The sequence below is a fragment of the Electrona antarctica genome, assembly GCF_951216825.1.
Source record: "Electrona antarctica genome assembly, chromosome: 17".
Classification (NCBI taxonomy): Eukaryota; Metazoa; Chordata; class Actinopteri; order Myctophiformes; family Myctophidae; genus Electrona; species Electrona antarctica.
Genome location: NC_136798.1, coordinates 29,700,341 through 29,719,489, shown reverse-complemented (window position 1 = coordinate 29,719,489; position 19,149 = coordinate 29,700,341). Strand labels below are relative to the sequence as shown.

The following is a 19,149-nucleotide window of genomic DNA, read 5'->3' as shown; positions in this document are numbered from 1 at the left end:
AAAAAAATTGCCTGCAGTGTGATTTGAGTCTGGCTTATTAGCCAGGCTAGGAGGGACCTACCCAGAGCCATCTAATAGAAGAGTTACGATATATAGGGCAGGAGCCAAGCTGGAGTTGGAAATACATTGTTTTCAACGAGGGCGGCGCAACTAAGAGCTATTTTAAGCATGTGTGCAACATGACAACTGTTTTAAAGTATTGTACAGTAACAAAAGTCTCTGTAATGTTTATGTTGTACCATTACTACAAAACAATCTAAAATAAAGGGATTTAAGATCATTAAAGCTGGGCTGTTGCCTGAGTGTCCAATGCATTTCTGCCTACTTCCGGTCCAGGACTTGGCCTAGTTGGTTGTCCCCATGCTCAATGCGTAGTCTATGTAGGATAGCCGCCATTGGACTGGTCCCATGAAGTGAACGCAGTTTGCGTAACTCTGTCTATATCTAAGGCTCTGGACCTACCCACCTGTTTTGCATAAAGACCATGCATGGTGTGAGTGTGGAAGAGTGGAACAGTGGAAGTTGTGAAACCTGTCCTGGTTTAATTGTAAAGGAGGGGGGGGGGGGGGGGGGGATTGTTGACTGCTGTTTGTTTTCATGTAGTTCCGAAAGTGTAACCAAATCAAATGGATGTGTCCTCCGGTTCCTCAAGATTTAATTAGCTGACTATTTCGCTGGTTATAAAGACATTGTAAATAAAATTAATTTAAATTTAAATCTATTTAAGGGACATTGATTGATTGATTGATTGAAAATTGTATTAACAGTTTGCAGAATTACAGTACATTTCAAGCACAAACTCAATACAAAGGCTGTTAACTGTGAGTGGACGACCCAATTAAGCATTACACTTGTTTACAACAGGGTCCACCATGTTCAATTCATCAAAACATTTAGAGACGTACAAATAGACACTTCTATATAGACAAAGAACAGTACAGGAATTCATCATAATGGAGGTAAAAAGGGAAAAGAAACATATACAGTGAGGGGAAAAAGGGGGGGGCGGTGGGGGGGATTCAGATTTTACGGGGGCCAGTTTCGAATTGCAGCCATCCGTAGGTGCCCTTTGAGAGCGGTTTTGAAGGAGTCAAGGGATTCGCATGTCTTAATGACTGTTGGTAGGGCGTTCCACATTTTGGTGGCATAGGAGCGAAAAGAATTTAGTCCCTTGTTTGTGCCGAATCTGGGTTGAACATGATTCGTTGCACTCCCTCTGGTGTTGTGGGTGTGGACTTCGTTAACATTAAGGAAGTATCTACACAGGTACATGGGTATCTTGGTGGAGTATCGAATCTTGTGGACCAGACCCATTGCATCATATAGGCCTATAAAGTTACAAATACACATGAAACATTGAATTGCATAGACACCACTTTAAAAGTAACTAGACCTGCCCGTCGGCCACCGGCCTACTTGAGAACGATGCAACTTGGGAACCTATAATACCTGTTGTCAAATAGCACCCGTTTTAACTATCTGTCTGTGTCCCACATGGAGATCTCTGTATCTGTCTGTCTGCCTGTGTCTGAAGAGTGCAAACTGATTGTGAAAAGTGGACTGGTTAAGTAATCAATTGGCAGGTGTGGGTTACCAGGCTGAGGCAGAGGCTGGAAATTGCACAGGGTAGGGGACCACAGGCGGATCTAGAGATAAAGGGCCCCTGGGCCACCAACATGCAAAGGGCCCCTTGTTTTTGGAGACCTCCCTCTGGAAGCCTTATGGATAAACTGAGGGTTCTAAAACGGTTAGTCCCAATACTTGATTCTGATTGGCTGGTTACCGTCATAATCCACACCTTCAATCACTTTATATCATTCCCAGCTGATCCCGCAGCTCTGTAGCTGTACTAGGGAAGGGGAGCACTTGATTGCCTTACACACACTGGCCGTGCGGGCGTGTAAGCACCGCCCGCACTCATATGACTGTGAATGTGTGGCTCCAGGCGGCCTCATAGAGACATCAAGCGCTATTCTCCCGTCGCATAGCCTTCTTGCGAGCAAAACAAGGAAGTGTGTGGCTCGCTCTGGTGGGCGCAAAGTGTAGCTACTTTTGTGAATGTAATAGTTTTATTAGGTTAATATTTCTATATGTTTCCGCTACGCGTCGGGTCTGCCTACACCTCTCAGCCATTGTAAAATCCACGGTAACCTGAGACCTCTTGTGGCTTATTGCTTTATTTAAACACTTCTATCATATGATGGTTTAGGACAGGGGTTTTCAACAGGTCGTCCGTGGAGGTATTGCATGTGGTCCTTGACCACATGCAGAAAAAGGAAAGAAACAGGTCCATATATGGGCATTGCCAGAAAATGCACTAATACAATCCCTGTTATATATGGGATCTCCATATATGGACATCCCCGATGTCATCGATGTAAAGCGTTAAGCCCATATATGGGAATGTCAATATATGCCATATTGTGCCAGTCTCATGATAGCCACGACACGAGTCACACTTGCAAATGAACCAAGTTGGTACAACACATGGATCTCCATGTGTGGAGCTGAGTATCATCACCTGGATCTCCATATATGAAGATCAACAACACTGACCTCATCAAACCCTATACATGGAGAAGACTGGATCATCACCTACATCTGCATATATGAGCCGGCCAGCAACCTGACCTCTGACCTCACTGACACCAGATTAATAGTATAACTCCTGCTTCTCTGTGCCGTATTCAGTGATTAACGGCTCATGAAGGAACGTTTTGGCGGAATGTTCCGTCATATAAGCTTCATTATTGATATCAAACCGGATCGCTGATTATTTTTATTTTTTTTGCTTGGCCTTTCCTTCTTCAGCGATCCTAGGCCGGTTTTGCGCATACACAGTGCCGTTCACTTCTTGTATACAGCCGGTCTAAAAAGCTGAATAACTCTAAATCTACGGAGCTCTCCATGGTTTAGAAAGATATAACGTGCGATGTTCTTTGCTGAGGTCTTTGCTGATTATCCGGTGATCTCGATTGGAACATTGGCGCTTTCTGGAGCAAGGATGGACTCATTTAGCTTTCTAGCATTGACACTAATTATTTAGCATCTAAGATGGTCGCCCAAACCGGACGTGCATCCAGCATGCAACACACTAAAACGAAGTAGATCCGGGGTGGCAGCCTAGCGTTGGCTCTGTGTCCACCAGGTGGCAGCTTTTTGGCAACTAAAAGCTACAATGCTACAAGCTCGCAACGCGTTGCACGCTGTGACACGTTGTGAGCTTGTAGATCAGCAATTTTCAGCATGCGACCAAGTGTAAAATCAGGCATTACAACACCATCAAGGCCCTCCAAAATACATTTTAGTAGATTTAGTCGACTAAAACTTTATGATATTTAGTCGACTAAAACTACGTACACTAACACTAAAACATCTCAAATTACTAAATTACTAAAACTAAATGCAATTGTATTCAAAAGACTATTATATCTATTTGCTGTCAAAATCAACAGTGTCTGAGCTGAGTCTGTCATGCTGGAGTGTTGTGTGTGATTATATAGTTAATTTCTAGTGAGTACAATGTATAATCTGCCATAAAATGTGGATACAAAATGTTCTATGTTGTCTAAACTTAATGCAGTGTGCGCAGACATCTGTAACATTCACTTTTTCCATTACAAGTTAAGTTTACCTCACCCTAAACCTAACCTCCCATGGGGCAGCACACCTAAACCTAACCTTAACCCATGTCTAACCAATGACTAGTCTAAACTACACCATCTACAGGCCGGCCATGTGTACTACAGCGTTTTCTTGAAAGCGAGCAGTTTACCGGTGTATACAGCATACATAATTAACATAACCGCAATGTAGACGCAGGAAAGTTTTATATCGTTCAAAAACTTGCGCGGGGAACAGCCCGAGACGACAACAAGTACTCTGACAATGGGTAGTTCAGCATGAATTCCCAAATTGCATTGTTCCCGACTTGCACCGTTCCCTGGCAAACCGGTGCCCGGTCTATAGTTACACCACACCCACACACGGTGCAGCAGTGCTGGTCAAAATAAGAGTGCCCCCTCACTTCACAGTGTGATTTTCTTTTTGCAGAGTACCACAGACGAAAAACAGTCTAAGTCCAAATTTCATTCTGACCCCTCCACGAAAAGGCCTCGTTGTCCTGACCCCTTATCCATCATTTATACCTTATGGATAAATAGTGTGGACTTAGACAGTTTTTCGTCTGTGGCATTCAAATGTTCTTTTATAATGTTATTTTTTTTAACTAATTGTTTTATGTAAAACACATTATTATGGAAAAACATTATTGTCCACAAGGTGAAAACATGAATTTAAAAGGCAGCAGAACACTTTCCAGTCTAGCTTATTCCAAAATAACCCCCTCCATTTCTCTCGCAGACTAATAATAACCAATTACAAATTCAAATAGTGTGTTGGTGGTATCTTTATGTTTATGGCAAATGCTTTAAATAAACAATAATGTATCGATTTGAGGTTGTATGTTTTTAGTATGTCCAGGTGCGCAGGAATTGAGCTGAGAACCAAATCAAGGAGGGGAGCAGTATCGGCCTGCAAAGAGGATGGTCATGGTGGGCTTGTGTCGGATGAAAAAGAGGAAGGGGTGGTCAGCAACAAAGTCCCCGTCAGGGATGAGGGCGCATTCAAGCACCATTTCACAAGCAGTAGCGGCATCTGCCTCAGTGCCCTCCTCGTTCACTTCCACAAAAGCCTTGTGCACCACCTTGGAAAGCACCAGGTTGTCTGGAGACATACCAGAGAAGTCACTCCTGTCGTCAAAGGCCTCCACCATGCCCATCTTGATCAAGACTTCTTCCATGTTATATGTACGCTCCACCTTGAAACGAGGCAGGCCGACCAGAACTTTATTCTCCTTCATCATGCCTGGATTGGTCCAGTCTTCAAACTTTTCATAGGTAAGCTCCTTTTCTAGCTTCTCCAGGCCGTTTGTGTCGTCTTCCACCTCAACAGGCAGAAAGATGAGCATGCTGAGGTCTCTCCCTGTGTAGGGCAGCTCGAGTATCTGACAGTTGACCTCAGGAATGAAGGCAAGGGGGAACGTAGTCGTCTGGTACATCATCTTCACCGGTTTGCTTTCAGTGTTGCTGAGTCTGAACTGCTCATCCTTGATGAAATGGAATGACTCCTCCCAGTTGGCTTTGAAGTAGATGGCATTGACCAGTACGAGTCTGGTAAGTTCATCCACAGCATCCTGAGCAAGTAAGTCCTTGATTTTATCTTGTGTCTGTTTCTCCACCCAGCTGTTAATGTTCAGCCTGGCTCCTTCAGCATTACACATGAAGTCCACGGGCTCCAGCTGTGCATCACAATGTTTTCTGGTGGCACTCAAGAACTCCTTAACAAACTGGCAGGACTGCTCTCCATACAGGCGGTTGGCCAGGTTGAGGGAGTAGGACTTCCCTGACTTGTTCAGGTCACTCATGAGCTTAGACAGGTCCGTGTGGACGTCATCCTTAAAGTGCAGGACCTCTGATATCTGTGTGGCTGTGTTGCCACGGGCCCCCAGCAGCACCATGGCCAGAGCAGAGGAGATGCTGATAGGAGAGTAGAACACATTACCGGTGTTGTCATCTTCTGTCAGCTGCTTGAACAGAGACAGGCAAAAGGTGTTGCAAGCTACTGTCAGGTGGGGTGATGGCCCTGTGTCAAAGCTCATCTTGTTGGAAAAACACTTAAAACAGGTTAACTGGGAAAGGAAGGTTAACGTAATAGTTTTGACTTGACCTTATACTCTTCACCTGGTGTTGGTCTCAGTAATGCGGTACGGTTTTAAGCTGATGTTCCTACATGCTTCATCACTATGATGTCACTATGATGTCACTATGATGTCACTATGATGTCAGCCATGCCCACATATGGAGATCTGTGTCAGTCTTGCCCAAACATGCCATAGCCCATATGGAATTATATGATGTCAGACTGGCCTCCAGGGTTGTTAAAAGTATCCACGCATAGATACCGTTTGAGGGGCGCTAACCGTCTGTCTGTCTACTTGCCGCTCTGCCTGTCTGTGTCTGTTTGTGCCCATAAATGGAAATGTCTATGTCTATCCGTGTCCGTTTTATCTCCATATATGGGCATATCCTTTTGTAGACTTCTAGTGCCACAACAACAGCCAGGGCCTGGTGGGCACTGAACTCATCTGCTAATAGGAGCGCTGTGTTCTCGAATCTAAAAGGATTTAAATAGCATATTAGAAACGATCTACAGCAAGTACCATGGGTTAGATTATATTTCATGCTGTTGTTAGTTTACACCACTAAGGCGCGATTTATATTTTGTTGCGCACCAGTGTTGCGCATTATAGTCAACTTTAAAGTTTTAACCACTTAACCCTGTTTAATATGTAAGTATATAATATTATACTTCATTAGGGTGCATGTGTTTGGTCCAACGTACTAACAGTCCTACAGTCATGAGTCCGACACCCTACCCAAAACCCAACCCTAAACATAACCTCACTGGAAGCCACAGGTTAGTTGTAACCTGCCACGCATGTCGGGAGCCACGGGTGAGTTTTAACCCGGCCACAGGTCAGTTGTAACCGGCCGTGCATGTCGGGAGCGACGGTGTTGTCGGACTAAAGCCTGCCGGACTGTTAGTATGTCTAACAAACGTATGTACCCAACTTAATTGACCGTAGTCCCCCAGGGGCCTATACGAGTCCTGCTCCTTTTTCCCCCTCTGCACCAAAAATAAAAAAGCTGATCTACAAGCCTACAGTGCCTAGTTTTGTGACACGTTGTGAGCTTGTAGATTGGCTATTTTCGGCAAATATTTCTCCTCCAGAATAGGAACCTTAGTATTCATGTGGTTAGCAGTTGTGTATAAAACTACACTATAAAAGAATAATACAAACAAACCGTTCTCTGATTTCTGGACTGGCCATGGGACTAAGAGCAACAAACAGTTTGGTGAAGGTGTAAGGATCAGTGCTTGAGTCAATCAGTTCTAAGAGTCTCTGTTTAGCTGCCAGCCTGAAGTCACAGTTGTTGAATTGCAATTTGTTATACAGTCCCAAGATAATGCTGATGTTCTCTGCATCGAGCCGGCAACCGCTTTGCACCAGGATCTGGTTGCACTTCATCAGCAGAGGCCAGTGGCTGTGCTTGATGTTACCCAGGAACCGCAACACCCTGTATGCTGATGAGAGATCCCGGGGGGGCAGAAGATCATCTGCCTTGCTTATGAGAGCGTCCCGCAAACGAGGAGACACCAAGGAAGACACGCTAACCATCAGTGTGGTCAGGATCCTAAGAACAACAAACGCCACATAAATAGATATTAAAAATGGGAAACAAATTTTAAAGCAATTTTCATCACTTCAGCCTCAATGTATACCTAGCATCATCGATAGTCGACAGCTTCTGATCCAGAATGTTAGTTATTTGACCCATCAGAGGGCTATGTTGCAGGTGGTTATGTAGACTATAGATATATATATATCTATGATGTAGACATACTGCAAACTTGGAGAGGGATGACATTGGCAATCTGGCAAAACAAATGAAATCATTTATTCTTAATTACGATAACAATAATTCCACATGGACAGAGGGACATGATGTAATGTACTGTACCGGTCTAGTCTGAGCCATGCTTCTGAAACCAGGTGTTGAACAAGAGTGTCATGAGGGTCCACATTGAGCCTGAAAGAATCCAATGATAAATTGAATGACATTGATAAGCTGCAGTTTCATATAGAGCCTGACCATGTATCGGCCCATTTATCGCTGCCATTTTAGACAATATCGGTCTAGTTTCTAAGTACTTTTAGTAGATAGCATTTAGAAGCTCAACTTGTCCTCCTTACCTGAGAATATTGTAAAGCATGTCTACCAACATGGAATCCCCCATCAGGGTAATTTTATTCTCGGCCAAGACCCGGAGGGTCAGGAATTCTGGGTTGTTCTTGATGCAATCAACAGTCCTCAGCATGTGTTGTTTCTTCTTCTGGAACTGCCACAGCATCCCCACAGCACAACCAACATGGCTCACATTGAGTTTAGCCTTGTTCTTGCCCACCACCTCAAACACTTGGTCTTCACCAGAGCAGACTTGCAACCTCTCCAAAAGATAGTCGCTGTTCCCTGACCCCACATATAGTGCCCTGCGCAGGCAGGAGTTCACTAATCGGAACCGAAACAAAGCCATGAGCTCAGCCTCAGACTAATCGAAGGACAATGTGAATACTACTAAATGAAAGGACTGTTATTCAAGGACTAGGATCTTGGAGATGTCAGAATGATGTGTCGTCATCTCTATGAACCCGTCGGTAATGTCAACCTCAACTCCACTTCACTCTGTTTGTCACTAAGTAGTCTATCTTTTGTTCTGTTACAAGCATACCACTATATCACTTTATAGCCCTAAAGCTGAAGTTGTCGGCAAGTCTGGGTGTGTGCATGCATCTGTTTATACTAGATAGTTTATTAAAAGGTCACCTTTAAGATACATTGTATAGGCGTTTTATTTCTTCTTTTTTTCTCTGAAATCGTCCCCACAACTCTATATCAAATCTGAGGGCAGTGTCTAGGCTACGCTATCACAAACCTTTCACCCTGTATAACCTGGCTAGTCCTGTGTGTGGCGTCACTGCTGGCGTGCACGCAGAGAGAGAGAGAGAGAGAGAGTGAGAGAGAGAGGTGTCCTGTGTCGGTTTCGTGCTTGTATCACGATTGACGGCAGGTGTCGAAATGAATTGGAATAAAAAACAAATGATGTAGCCTATTTGTATCAGGTCTGGATCGCATCTTGGTGAACTCTTGCAGTGTGTGATGCCTAGTCTTCTATTAATCGTTTAGTGTGAAAGCATCACCGATATAATGACACTTATGACAGTCCAAAAAAAAGAACGATCTGATGACTCGCCGACAACTTTAACTTAAGTCTGTAGGTGCCATAAGCACTTGTAGGCCTATAGTACTTGAGTAAATATACTTTGTTACTTTGCACCACTGACCAGCCCAGCCAAGAGTCCAAGACATCACCAGCTGCACTAATTTCTAGGTGCAGACGGACATGGGTTTATATTAGCTGAAAATGTACATCACACAGCTTAGATCTTTGGATTAAATTGGAGAGTATAGACTTTGTGATAAAAATTGTGGCCACAGTGAAAACATATGGGTCAGTGTCCTGTGTCCTTCTCTCTCCTTAAGCAAACACCATTAGTGTGTATATTTGGAAAATATGACAAGACTGAGATCCACATGTGATGGGTTTAAAAGTATAAAAGTGATCGAAAGGTGGAAACAATGGAACTCATAATATACCTCAACATTTTTAAAGTTTAAATAGAGTCAAGTCATAGCATGCTGCAAAATGATTGCAAACAAGTGAAAGAAAGGGGGGGTTTTCATTTGAAATAACATTGACTTCCCCATAGACTTTTTGGGGGTTAAATAATATTAAATAATCATGTATCAGCACTCTCAGTTAAATTAGAGAAGATTTTGCTGTGTACCTACTGTACACTGGTTGAATCACTAAATTGGCATGTTTACAGTTTCATTGAGTCAGCAATATGTCACTAATAATAGCTGAAATACTTTAAATAAAAAAGATATATATATATTTTTATAATAGATTTATTTTCAATCAGATTTCTATGTATGCAAGAAGACACTCAACTTTGATACCACATGTGCATTTTTATTTTAAGACCGATGTCTCCATAAGCAAATTCCAGGTGTTTTCTAATCACAAATTAAGGAAGAAGAATCTATAAATGTAAAACACAGGCTATCTTTTTATTACTGCAAAAAATACATCACTGCAGTTATTACATTGCATCATTCAAAAGTATGAACCTTTGACAGTTTTCTTAGCTTTGCAGATACAAGGGCGGTGCCCTCCAGGCAACTTTGCTGAGATTGTGTTATTATGTCACAAATGAGGGTATATGTCATCAAAAAAAGAACAAAGAAAGAGTTACTGATAGCATACATATTTTAAAAAGACATCTACTGACGTAAAGAACAATTTAGAATGGAGAGGACTAAAAACATATACAGTAAGACAAGGATCCAGCTAGTGTTTATTATTGTTCGTTGTTTGATCCATCCAGGTCAAGAATTATTTTAATGTAATATCTATCTATTAACATGTTTCATCATATTATGGCCCTGCCCTTTTCCCTCTTCAAAATATGCCTTTTGTTGACTATACTGCCTGAACGTCACTTTGCTTTTGGACAATTGGTATTTTCAGTCAGAGCAGCAAAGAAATGGAACTAAAGCTTCACAAGTTTCAACCTTTTTAAAACAACACATCATATAACAAGTATTGAGTATTGAGTACCGGTTGTATGTTGACCTGCTTGCTCCTCATCTGAAAATTAAGGTACCGGGGATTTACAAGAGTTTGGCATCACCAGAACTGAGTGAGTGAGAGGGGACGTGATGTTGGAGAGGTAGGGGATAGCCAGGTTGTTCAGCACCTTATATACTGTAGGTGGTGAGGAGTATTTGAAAGTTGTCTGTCTGAATGGGAGCCAGTGAAGATCTTGGAGGATTAGCATGATGTGTTGTCTGGTGACCAAGCGAGTAGCTGGTTTCATCATGACCTTATACCGGTATGTTGTTCAAGTTCTGGAAACAAAGAGAAAGACAAGTATTTATGTGTTGATGTATATCTAATAGATCAGTGGTGTAAAGTAACTAAGTACATATACTATTACTTATATACTTAAAGTATTTCCAATTAAAACTTTTACTTCTACTCCATTACATATCAGAGACAAATATTGTACAGTACACTAATATTGTCCACTACAATTATTTGAATTCAAATTGCCTATTAGGACTATTTGAAAATAGCCAATCTACAAGCTCACAAACAAGCAACACATCACTAAGCAATGCGTTGTGAGCTTGTAGATCTGCCATTTTCAAATTATTATTTTGGTATTGATAATTAAAAGTAAAAAATGTCTTCCACCACTGCTAATAAATAGATCTTCATTTAGTCAAGAATAATTTAATTTTACACATTCTACAAGATACTGTAGTGGAGATGCCATGAGAGAAAACCATAACTGAAATGAAATAAATAAATATGAGATCAGATTTTTGGACTTGCAGTAATGCTGTAGGAAATACTTTAATATAGTGGTCATAAAGGTATTAATTGATTGCCTAAGTCCCGTGGTGGGAGTTCTGCTCTGGTTTGAATTAAAGGAAGGGTAAGTGATTTTCTATAGTTAAAATAAATGTTTAAAAGCTCTATATTGTGATAGTAGCCTACTCATTGCTAAAGAGTGTTTGTTCAGTAACAGGAGTCTCCATATGTCTCTCCAGCTTTTTATTAAACAGAAAATGCATTTTCATACCAATTTCATACCAATTTCATCCAATCAGGATAGAGAATTAATTAATTAATTAATCCACAAAACTAGCATCATTTCTATTGTTGACCTATTTCTACCGTAGGTTTTGTTCAATTTTGACCCCTCTGTCACATGGAACTATGTTGTAACATGTTATGTGCTGCTGCTGGCATAGTGGACACAAAACATTGTTCCATGTGACAGTGGGGTCAAAATTGAACGGAAGTTGCTCAGTATGGTAGAAATAGGTCAACAATACAAGTAACGCTAGTTTTGTGGATTCATTTATTTTTAATGAGTGGCCCCCACAGACCTCCACATACCAAATTAACCAGTCTCACCACGGGACTGAGGCAATCAATTAATACCTTTGCAACCACTATATTAATCATAAGTATTTCTTACATCTTAAGTCCAAAACCAGTCCTGAACTAATTAGGACATTTTGAATCCTCTATTTAGATTTGAGTGCATATGACATTAATGCTTCTATAGCGGTATAGTATAGCCTACTAAAGCAGGGGGTTCATAAAACATTCATGTATAAGACACTATCAGTTACATTTCTTAATACTCACCTCCTGAATCCAGCCAATGAAGTAAGAGACACGTGTGAAGACATTGGGCTTCTTGGCGACGTTGCAACCTATTGGGCCAAAGCTGTTGATTCCGTGGACGATGTATATGTTGTTCACCATGCAGTTCAGAGGGCCACCAGAGTCACCCTAGGCAAACATGAATACAAAATATGAAGCACACGAAACGGGGCAGTACAAAATAAAAGAGATCAACCAGGTGCACAGTGGAGGTAGGCTACAGAAGTTAAAAAGGTACGGTTGGTGTTCAAGGATCAGTTGGACTACAGTATAAGAAGAGGGGTGATCCGTCCAACACAAAAAGGTGAAAAGGGGAGGAGAGGGCGAATGTATAATTATGGTACTTAAGTTAAAAAGCCAACATGTTTTGACTTCTAAGAGATCATGTGGTAAGTGGTAAAACTAAAGCATTATTACTTGTAACTTCACCATGTGGTCTATATGGTCACCTGTCCTTGTGCAGGTAAAGCATATTGGAAAAACAAAAAGGTGCTTACAATTTACGGAGATACCTGATGAAGGTCGTTTAGACCGAAACGTTGTCATCTAATAAAACTACTGCTCTATAAGTGAAAGACAGTGTGCAGGACCCTTTTCTTCTCATGATTCGCATTTGGTTGCCGGCTCCGACGCACCTGTCCTTGTAGGAGTGCACAAGGCCTTTTCGTTACAAAGGATTTCTGAACATAAAACTGCAATACACAGGTAATGTTGAATGAATAGGTCTACTATGGCTGAACACTATCTTGGAGCAAATAATGGTTCTCCATCTAATCTGTTATTATTATTATTATTATTATTATTTTTAGATCTTGTGCCTTTGTGTCTTTAATCATTACAGCTGTTGTGTTCTGTTGACCATGACATTGTAATGATGTTGCAGTTGCAACATCATTACGTTGTTCTGTAATGTCTACAATGTCAGTACACTCACTTGACAGCCAGATTTATAACCGGTCCCTCCAGCGCAGATCTGGCTGAGGTAGATGGGCTTTCCCCGCCAGTTCGGTTTGATACAAATATCGTTCGCAATCACAGGAAGGTGCGCTTGCATCAGCTTGTCAGAGGTGTCTCCTCCAGCTGTGAAGGGAAAAGGGGAAATGACACAGAAAAGAAACAGGCAAAATGCCTTGAGTACTATAGTAAAAAATAAATAAAAAAGGTAATTGTTCAAGTATCTATTTAGTTGACATTAGTCTATTCCACTGGGTCACAGACCAATAGGTCATCCCATTTAAAATATAGCATATATATATATATATATATATATATATATGTATATATATGTATATATATATACATTTTAAAACAAACAAATCTTTTTAGAGAGATGACTTCCGCACACCCGGTTTAATTTTCAGCAGGTGCGTATAGGTCTTAGCAGAGCAGCAAACGTATGGAGAAGGAGGAAAGACCTGCACACCGCCACTTGCTGGTTCAAGGGTTTTATTTAAATAAGAGCAACGTTTCGGCCTTCTTCAGGTCTCTCCTCCTCCAAAACAAACAAATCTAAAATGAAGTGGAAATAGCTGATCTACAAGCTTGCAGCACTCTTACAGATCTGCTATTTTCACTAGTTTGGGTCCCGATCTCTCTTTTGGGTCTCGACCTGAAAAGTTTGGTAACCACTGGTCTAATCTATTATGCAATGACAACTCTATACATATCTACCACATGGTACCCGTGCTTTCCTCTACTTCATGCTGAGGGTTGTATTTGTTTGTCATTTTGTCATTATTTGCCTTTGATTTCAAGACACTCAAGTTGATAAAACCTCAACATTTTTGGGGGGGAGGATATGGCAGCCAATATGGACTTAAATATGTTTGTTTAAAGCACAAAACGATGTGGTAAGGAGTGAGGTGTTCCTCACTTCACACAGGAGTGATTTTTAGATAGATAGATAGATCTTTATTGTCATTGTAACAGGTACAGGTACAAGTACAACGAAATTATGATGTGCTGGGAGTGCACTGCAGGGCCGCTGCGACATGTGCGCGCCGCCACTGATTTCTCCACTTGCATCAGGAGTAGCAAGTAAAGAATTTAAATATTGTATCCGCACACCATCTCCACTTGCGATATGAACACTTTTATTAGGCAACGTTTTGGTCTTTGACCGAAATGTTGCCTAATAAAAGTGTTCATATTGCAAGTGCAGACGGTGTGCAGGTCTCTGTGCATTGAATTTCTGAATACATTGAGCCCTGCCTACGCACTTTGTTGCCTAAATATTGTATCCAACTTACCTTTGGTGGCTCCCCATCCAGTGAGGTAGCAGGTAGTGGTGTCGGGCAGCATCTCTGCAGAGGTTGGCAGGGAGGCCAGCATGACGGTGTTGTCCAGCGTGACGTTGCGTTTGAGACGCAGCAGGGCAATGTCATTTCTAAACCTAAAAGACAAGTACATAAAAAATATCAGGCATAATCGTGTTGAGTTGAGTATGATAAAGCCAATTCAGACACTTCAAGACAACACAGGAAGATCAATATTTATATTTATCATCCTTGCACAGTGTTGTCTTGTGTCTGTTATTATTATTTATTTATTTTTTGTCATTTGTGAAAAAAGAATTTAATGCACACACGAAATGCCGAATTCCTATGTGTGTACACACAAAGGTACACCTAAAGGTATCTGAATATGAATCGTAACAGACTGCTTGCTGGCTAGACTATTTACTTGGTAAATTGAACCGAGTACCCCAGGGCCCCTGTTTTTGTTCTACAATAACAGATATATTGCTGAAAATAGCAGATCTACGAGCTCACAAGGCATCATGTTCTCCCCAGAATAGGGACACAGGGGTTAAAAACCAAGCTTTAGTTTATATACAGTATACATATATTTTATTATTCTTTTCTTTAGAAGTTTCTTGCCTAAAAACAATGCTGTGAAACTATTACTCTAAACTTTTCCACAGAACATCAACATTGTAGCACAAAATAAAAAATAAAACAACAATAAAATAAAGCAATGTAACAAGTAAAACTCTATGATGAATAATATCCATCTGCCCACCTGTCGGTTTCGTCCCAGAACTCATGGACCCAGATTCGTTTGACCTTCAAGATCTGCATGGTGGCACTGGTGTCCGTCAGATCATGGGTACCAAGAACCACTCGCACGTGTTTGGTATGGCTGATTACAAAAGATGCACAAAGCAAGTTTTTCATTTTTAACCTTATTAAGAATTCAGGCTGATTCTACAAATGTCTTTCTGGCTACAGACCCCCATAATAATAATAATAATAATAATAATACTAATAATAATAATAATACTAATAATAATAATAATAAAGTTCATGTTGTTCAAAGATTTGAGTTACAAATGTTAGCTTTAAAAAAATGTATAAACATTTTACAATTTAAAAGAAAAACTAGATCTGCAAGCTCATGGCGTGGCACAAAGTGACGCACTATGAGCTTGTACATCTGCTATTTCTGAACAGCCAACCAACCAATGTGCTATATCAGTGGTTTTCAACCAGTGGTCCTTCCAGATGGTCCCCAGCTAATTGGTAACCAAATGGACCCTTATAGATCTTTAACTCTTGAGAGTGTATAATGAAACCAAATGGACCGTAGCGACGTCACTCTCCATTGGCCAGCAGCGCGGGTGAGCCATCTCCGGGTCCATTTGGTTTCATTTTACACTCTCAAGAGTTAAATTGTTGTTAAACATCTGCATTACCTAATTCACAAGAAGTCTACACAATTAGAGAATGTAGAAGAATAGTTATTTTGATCACTGTTTGCCTGTTGTCTATCCTAATGGTACCAACATCAGTCCAGCATGGATCTTATCCAACAACAACAAAATATTCTTTTAGTCTTGGGTCTGAGAGGCTAAATGTCATTGAATGGTGGTCCGTGGCTCAAACGCAGAATAAATAATAGGCCTTGATATGAAAAGGGTTGACAACCCCTGTGCTATAGCTAAACCCTGAAATGACAGATACTTTGGATGTAGCTCAAATTCATATGGCCTACAGCAGGGGTGCCCACACCTTTTTGACTTGAGTACTACTTTTAAAATGACAAGCTTGACAAGATCTACCAACCCAAAAACGTATTATCACGTTGCTGAAAATACTTTGAAATACTTTTGGAATGGGAAATAAAGGGGAACATTTTTAATTGGTAGTTTTTTTTTAATACAACTTTGTAATTCTACTGACGTTTGCACCATAGAGTATATAAAAGGATAGAGACTGATCTGGCGCAAAGCTTTTATATATGTTTTAGGGCCATGTCATGTGGTCTACCTGCACAGCCTTTGTGATCTACTGGTAGATCGCAATCTACCTTTTGGGCACCCCTGGCCTACAGTGTACGTTGGCACTTTAATGCCACTGCCACTGGTCAGTATGTAACAGTATGTTACCTGCGCTTCATCCAGGACACACAGTGAGCAGCGGTCATCACCACGTTCTCCCTGATCAGGGTTCCTCCACAGAAGTGTTTGTGCACGTTGTGCCTGGAGCCTTGCGCCGAGTACGACTTATACTGAAGAGAAGCCTGAGAGAAACAAACATCATCAAGCTTAATAAATAATGGCCAGCAATAGCTAGAGTTCAAAAACAATTTGCTGTTGGCCACTACCTGTGCTGTATGACATATAGCCAGTATCTTAAGACACACAGTATGCAGTACATAATGGACGGACGGACGGACAGACAGACATCTAAAGGTGTTTTTTGTTTTGTTTTTTTCATTCTGTTGAAAGGAGGTTGAGATAGATATGCACTCTGATAAAATCATCTGTGTTATTTTACATTTACAAATAGATTTCAAAATGTTACCATCCAGGGATACAGTGTGTCGTCATCCACAACATCACCTCCGACAACGCCAACTCTGTGGTGCCTGATGGTCTGTTCCATCTCCTCATGCTGCTGATGCCCATACACTGAGGATATGATATATAAGTGTTACCCATTATTTAAATAATATTTTTCTTCTAGTATTATGATAACTATATGATAACATTGTATGGGGTGTCGGTGTATTGGGGAAAAACATTGAAATATCATGTAGGCAGTAGTCTACTGTAGCTTTATGAAATATGAAACTTGCCACTAGAGCCACCAACAACGAAGAGGAGAGACACAGCAACAGCAAGGTATTGGGTGCCAACATCAACTCCAGATCGACGGTACCATTTGGCCTTCACTGGAGGCACACACACATACGTACGCACGCACGCACGCACGCACGCACGCACGCACGCACGCACGCACGCACGCACGCACGCACGCACGCACACACATACAGAGAGAGAGAGAGAGAGAGAAAGGGAGCGAGTTAGACCACGGAAATAATTATTGTGATTTTGTGTTTACCGCGAACCTGAGAACACGATAACAGTAACACTTTATATATGACATCATGCTTTCAACAGTTTGAAAATCTCCTACAAAGTGCTATATACAAATGTAGGATTATCTGGTTCATTTTAGCTGAAAAGCACATTGAACTAATTTCAGAGAAGTTCTTTGGACTAAAAGGAAAGTGTGTTTAAAGGACAACTTTAGTTTTTTTCAACCAAGGTTCATGTTTTAGGATGTTATTAGAGAAAGTAAAAGATGAGTGTTATTTTTTTTCCATTTGCTGCTTTCTTTCGTTTTATGGATTTTAGCTGTTTTTGACAGGGGGGCGGGGGCATTCGAGCATGGGGCTAAATATGAATTTTTTTACAACATTTTATAGCGATTTTCTTTTTTTATTATTTACTATAGTCCTAATGAACCCCAGGAAATTACATCTGGCCACAAAAAAAATCACAGGATCTACTGAATGTGAAGGTAGCCTACTGGGGGGAAACCACACTGTGTGTCATAGGCTCAATGTCAGTTTGACACATTCAGTAGATCTTGTGATGTTTTGTGGCCAGATGTAATTTCCTGGGGTTTATTAGGACTATAGTAAATAATTAAAAAATAAATCGCTATAAAATGTTGCAAAAAAATACATATTTAGCCCCATGCTCGAATGCCCCCGCCCCAGCTAAACAGCTAAAAAAACAGCTAAAATCCCTAAAACGAAAGAAAGCAACAAATGAAAAAAAATAACACTCATCTTTTAGTTTCTCTAATAACATCCTAAAACATGAACCTTGGTTGAAAAAAACTAAAGTTGTCCTTTAATAGGGATCGTTTCCAGGAACATAATTATTCTTTCTCCATTCGGTTAACCTTGCGCATTCACAGGATGGTAATGTATGCCTATATGGATGCTTCTTAGAAACTGCACATTTAAAGCAGAAGCTCCTATACCAAAAAATAAAATGCAAATAAAATATATAATTATTTTGAAATATTGTCTTTATTAACAACATTAACATTAACAACATTAACAACATTCAGACTTTCAGAGCCAGACCCCCCATAGCCCATATTTTAATCAAATGCACTGTCAGGGTAAGTTCACTCTGTAGCCTACTTACCAGATTGCTTCTGTGATTGGTGGTCTTTTTCCTCAGCTGCAGCCAGAACTTCTTGAAGTTTGACTTCAAGCTCAATGTTTCCAGAACGTGCCACAGCCATGTTGACAGCTAGTGTATTCAGTCTATCACGGTCGCTCTGTTAGACTACTTGTATTTGTGGGCTTTCTTGTCAGACAGCCTGGGCAGCATCTCTCTCTCTCTCTCTCTCTCTCTCTTTCTCTCTCTCTTTCTCTCTCTCTCTCTCTCTCTCTCTCTCTCTCTCTCTCTCTCTCTCTCTCTCTATCTAACAATGGTCCTTTCTTTTCTGTGGATTGCTCCAAAGGAGTTACAGTGTATTTCTGTCTGATAACAAACTGATTATTGCAAATGATTATGCCCCCCCAAAAAAAGGATATTCCCACGGGGGAACTCAAGGACACTTCGACACATCGCTGAGAGCTGTAATCGTGAGACCTACGGGACCTCCGGGACATGAAGAGTCCAGGCTGGCTCACTAACCATTCAGCCAATGGGATAATGTCATATTGATTATGCTTGCACCTCTTGGTTCTCCAACACCTCAATGTCACTAAAAACTTAGTCTCGCGTTACCAGACTGTTGCCTCTTGAGATTGTGGAATAGTTGTCTGGCTACGCCGCGAGACTACTAAAAACTAAACTCCAGACCTCCAAAAACAAACTGATATGGCTACTATACTACTATAAATAAATGCTAAATAAATAATGCATTCAAACAGTGCTAAATAAATAAACCTAAACACTCACTTTGCTAG

The 19,149-nt window shown here is 40.9% G+C and overlaps 2 protein-coding genes and 1 long non-coding RNA gene across 3 annotated transcripts; all 3 read right to left on the bottom strand.

Moving 5' to 3' along the window:
* Positions 1 to 4,510: 4,510 nt before the first annotated feature.
* Positions 4,511 to 5,659, bottom strand: LOC306941065 (leukocyte elastase inhibitor-like; the record flags this gene model as incomplete). Its single annotated transcript, XM_079526371.1, has 1 exon — positions 4,511 to 5,659. The coding sequence occupies one exon, from the start codon at positions 5,657 to 5,659 to the stop codon at positions 4,511 to 4,513; it is 1,149 nt and encodes a 382-aa protein (XP_079382497.1).
* Positions 5,660 to 6,103: 444 nt separating this feature from the next.
* On the bottom strand, positions 6,104 to 7,432 carry LOC306941384. Its single transcript, XR_013792133.1, has 3 exons — positions 7,345 to 7,432; positions 6,867 to 7,256; positions 6,104 to 6,174 (listed from the first exon to the last, which is right to left on the bottom strand). It is a non-coding gene; the product is annotated as an uncharacterized lncRNA (long non-coding RNA).
* Positions 7,433 to 10,571: 3,139 nt separating this feature from the next.
* LOC306941064 (elastase-1-like) lies at positions 10,572 to 18,476 on the bottom strand (the record flags this gene model as incomplete). Its single annotated transcript, XM_079526370.1, has 8 exons — positions 10,572 to 10,595; positions 11,911 to 12,057; positions 12,863 to 13,008; positions 14,178 to 14,320; positions 14,950 to 15,069; positions 16,316 to 16,449; positions 16,734 to 16,840; positions 18,377 to 18,476. The coding sequence occupies 8 exons, from the start codon at positions 18,474 to 18,476 to the stop codon at positions 10,572 to 10,574; spliced, it is 921 nt and encodes a 306-aa protein (XP_079382496.1).
* Between the last annotated feature and the right edge of the window lie 673 nt (positions 18,477 to 19,149).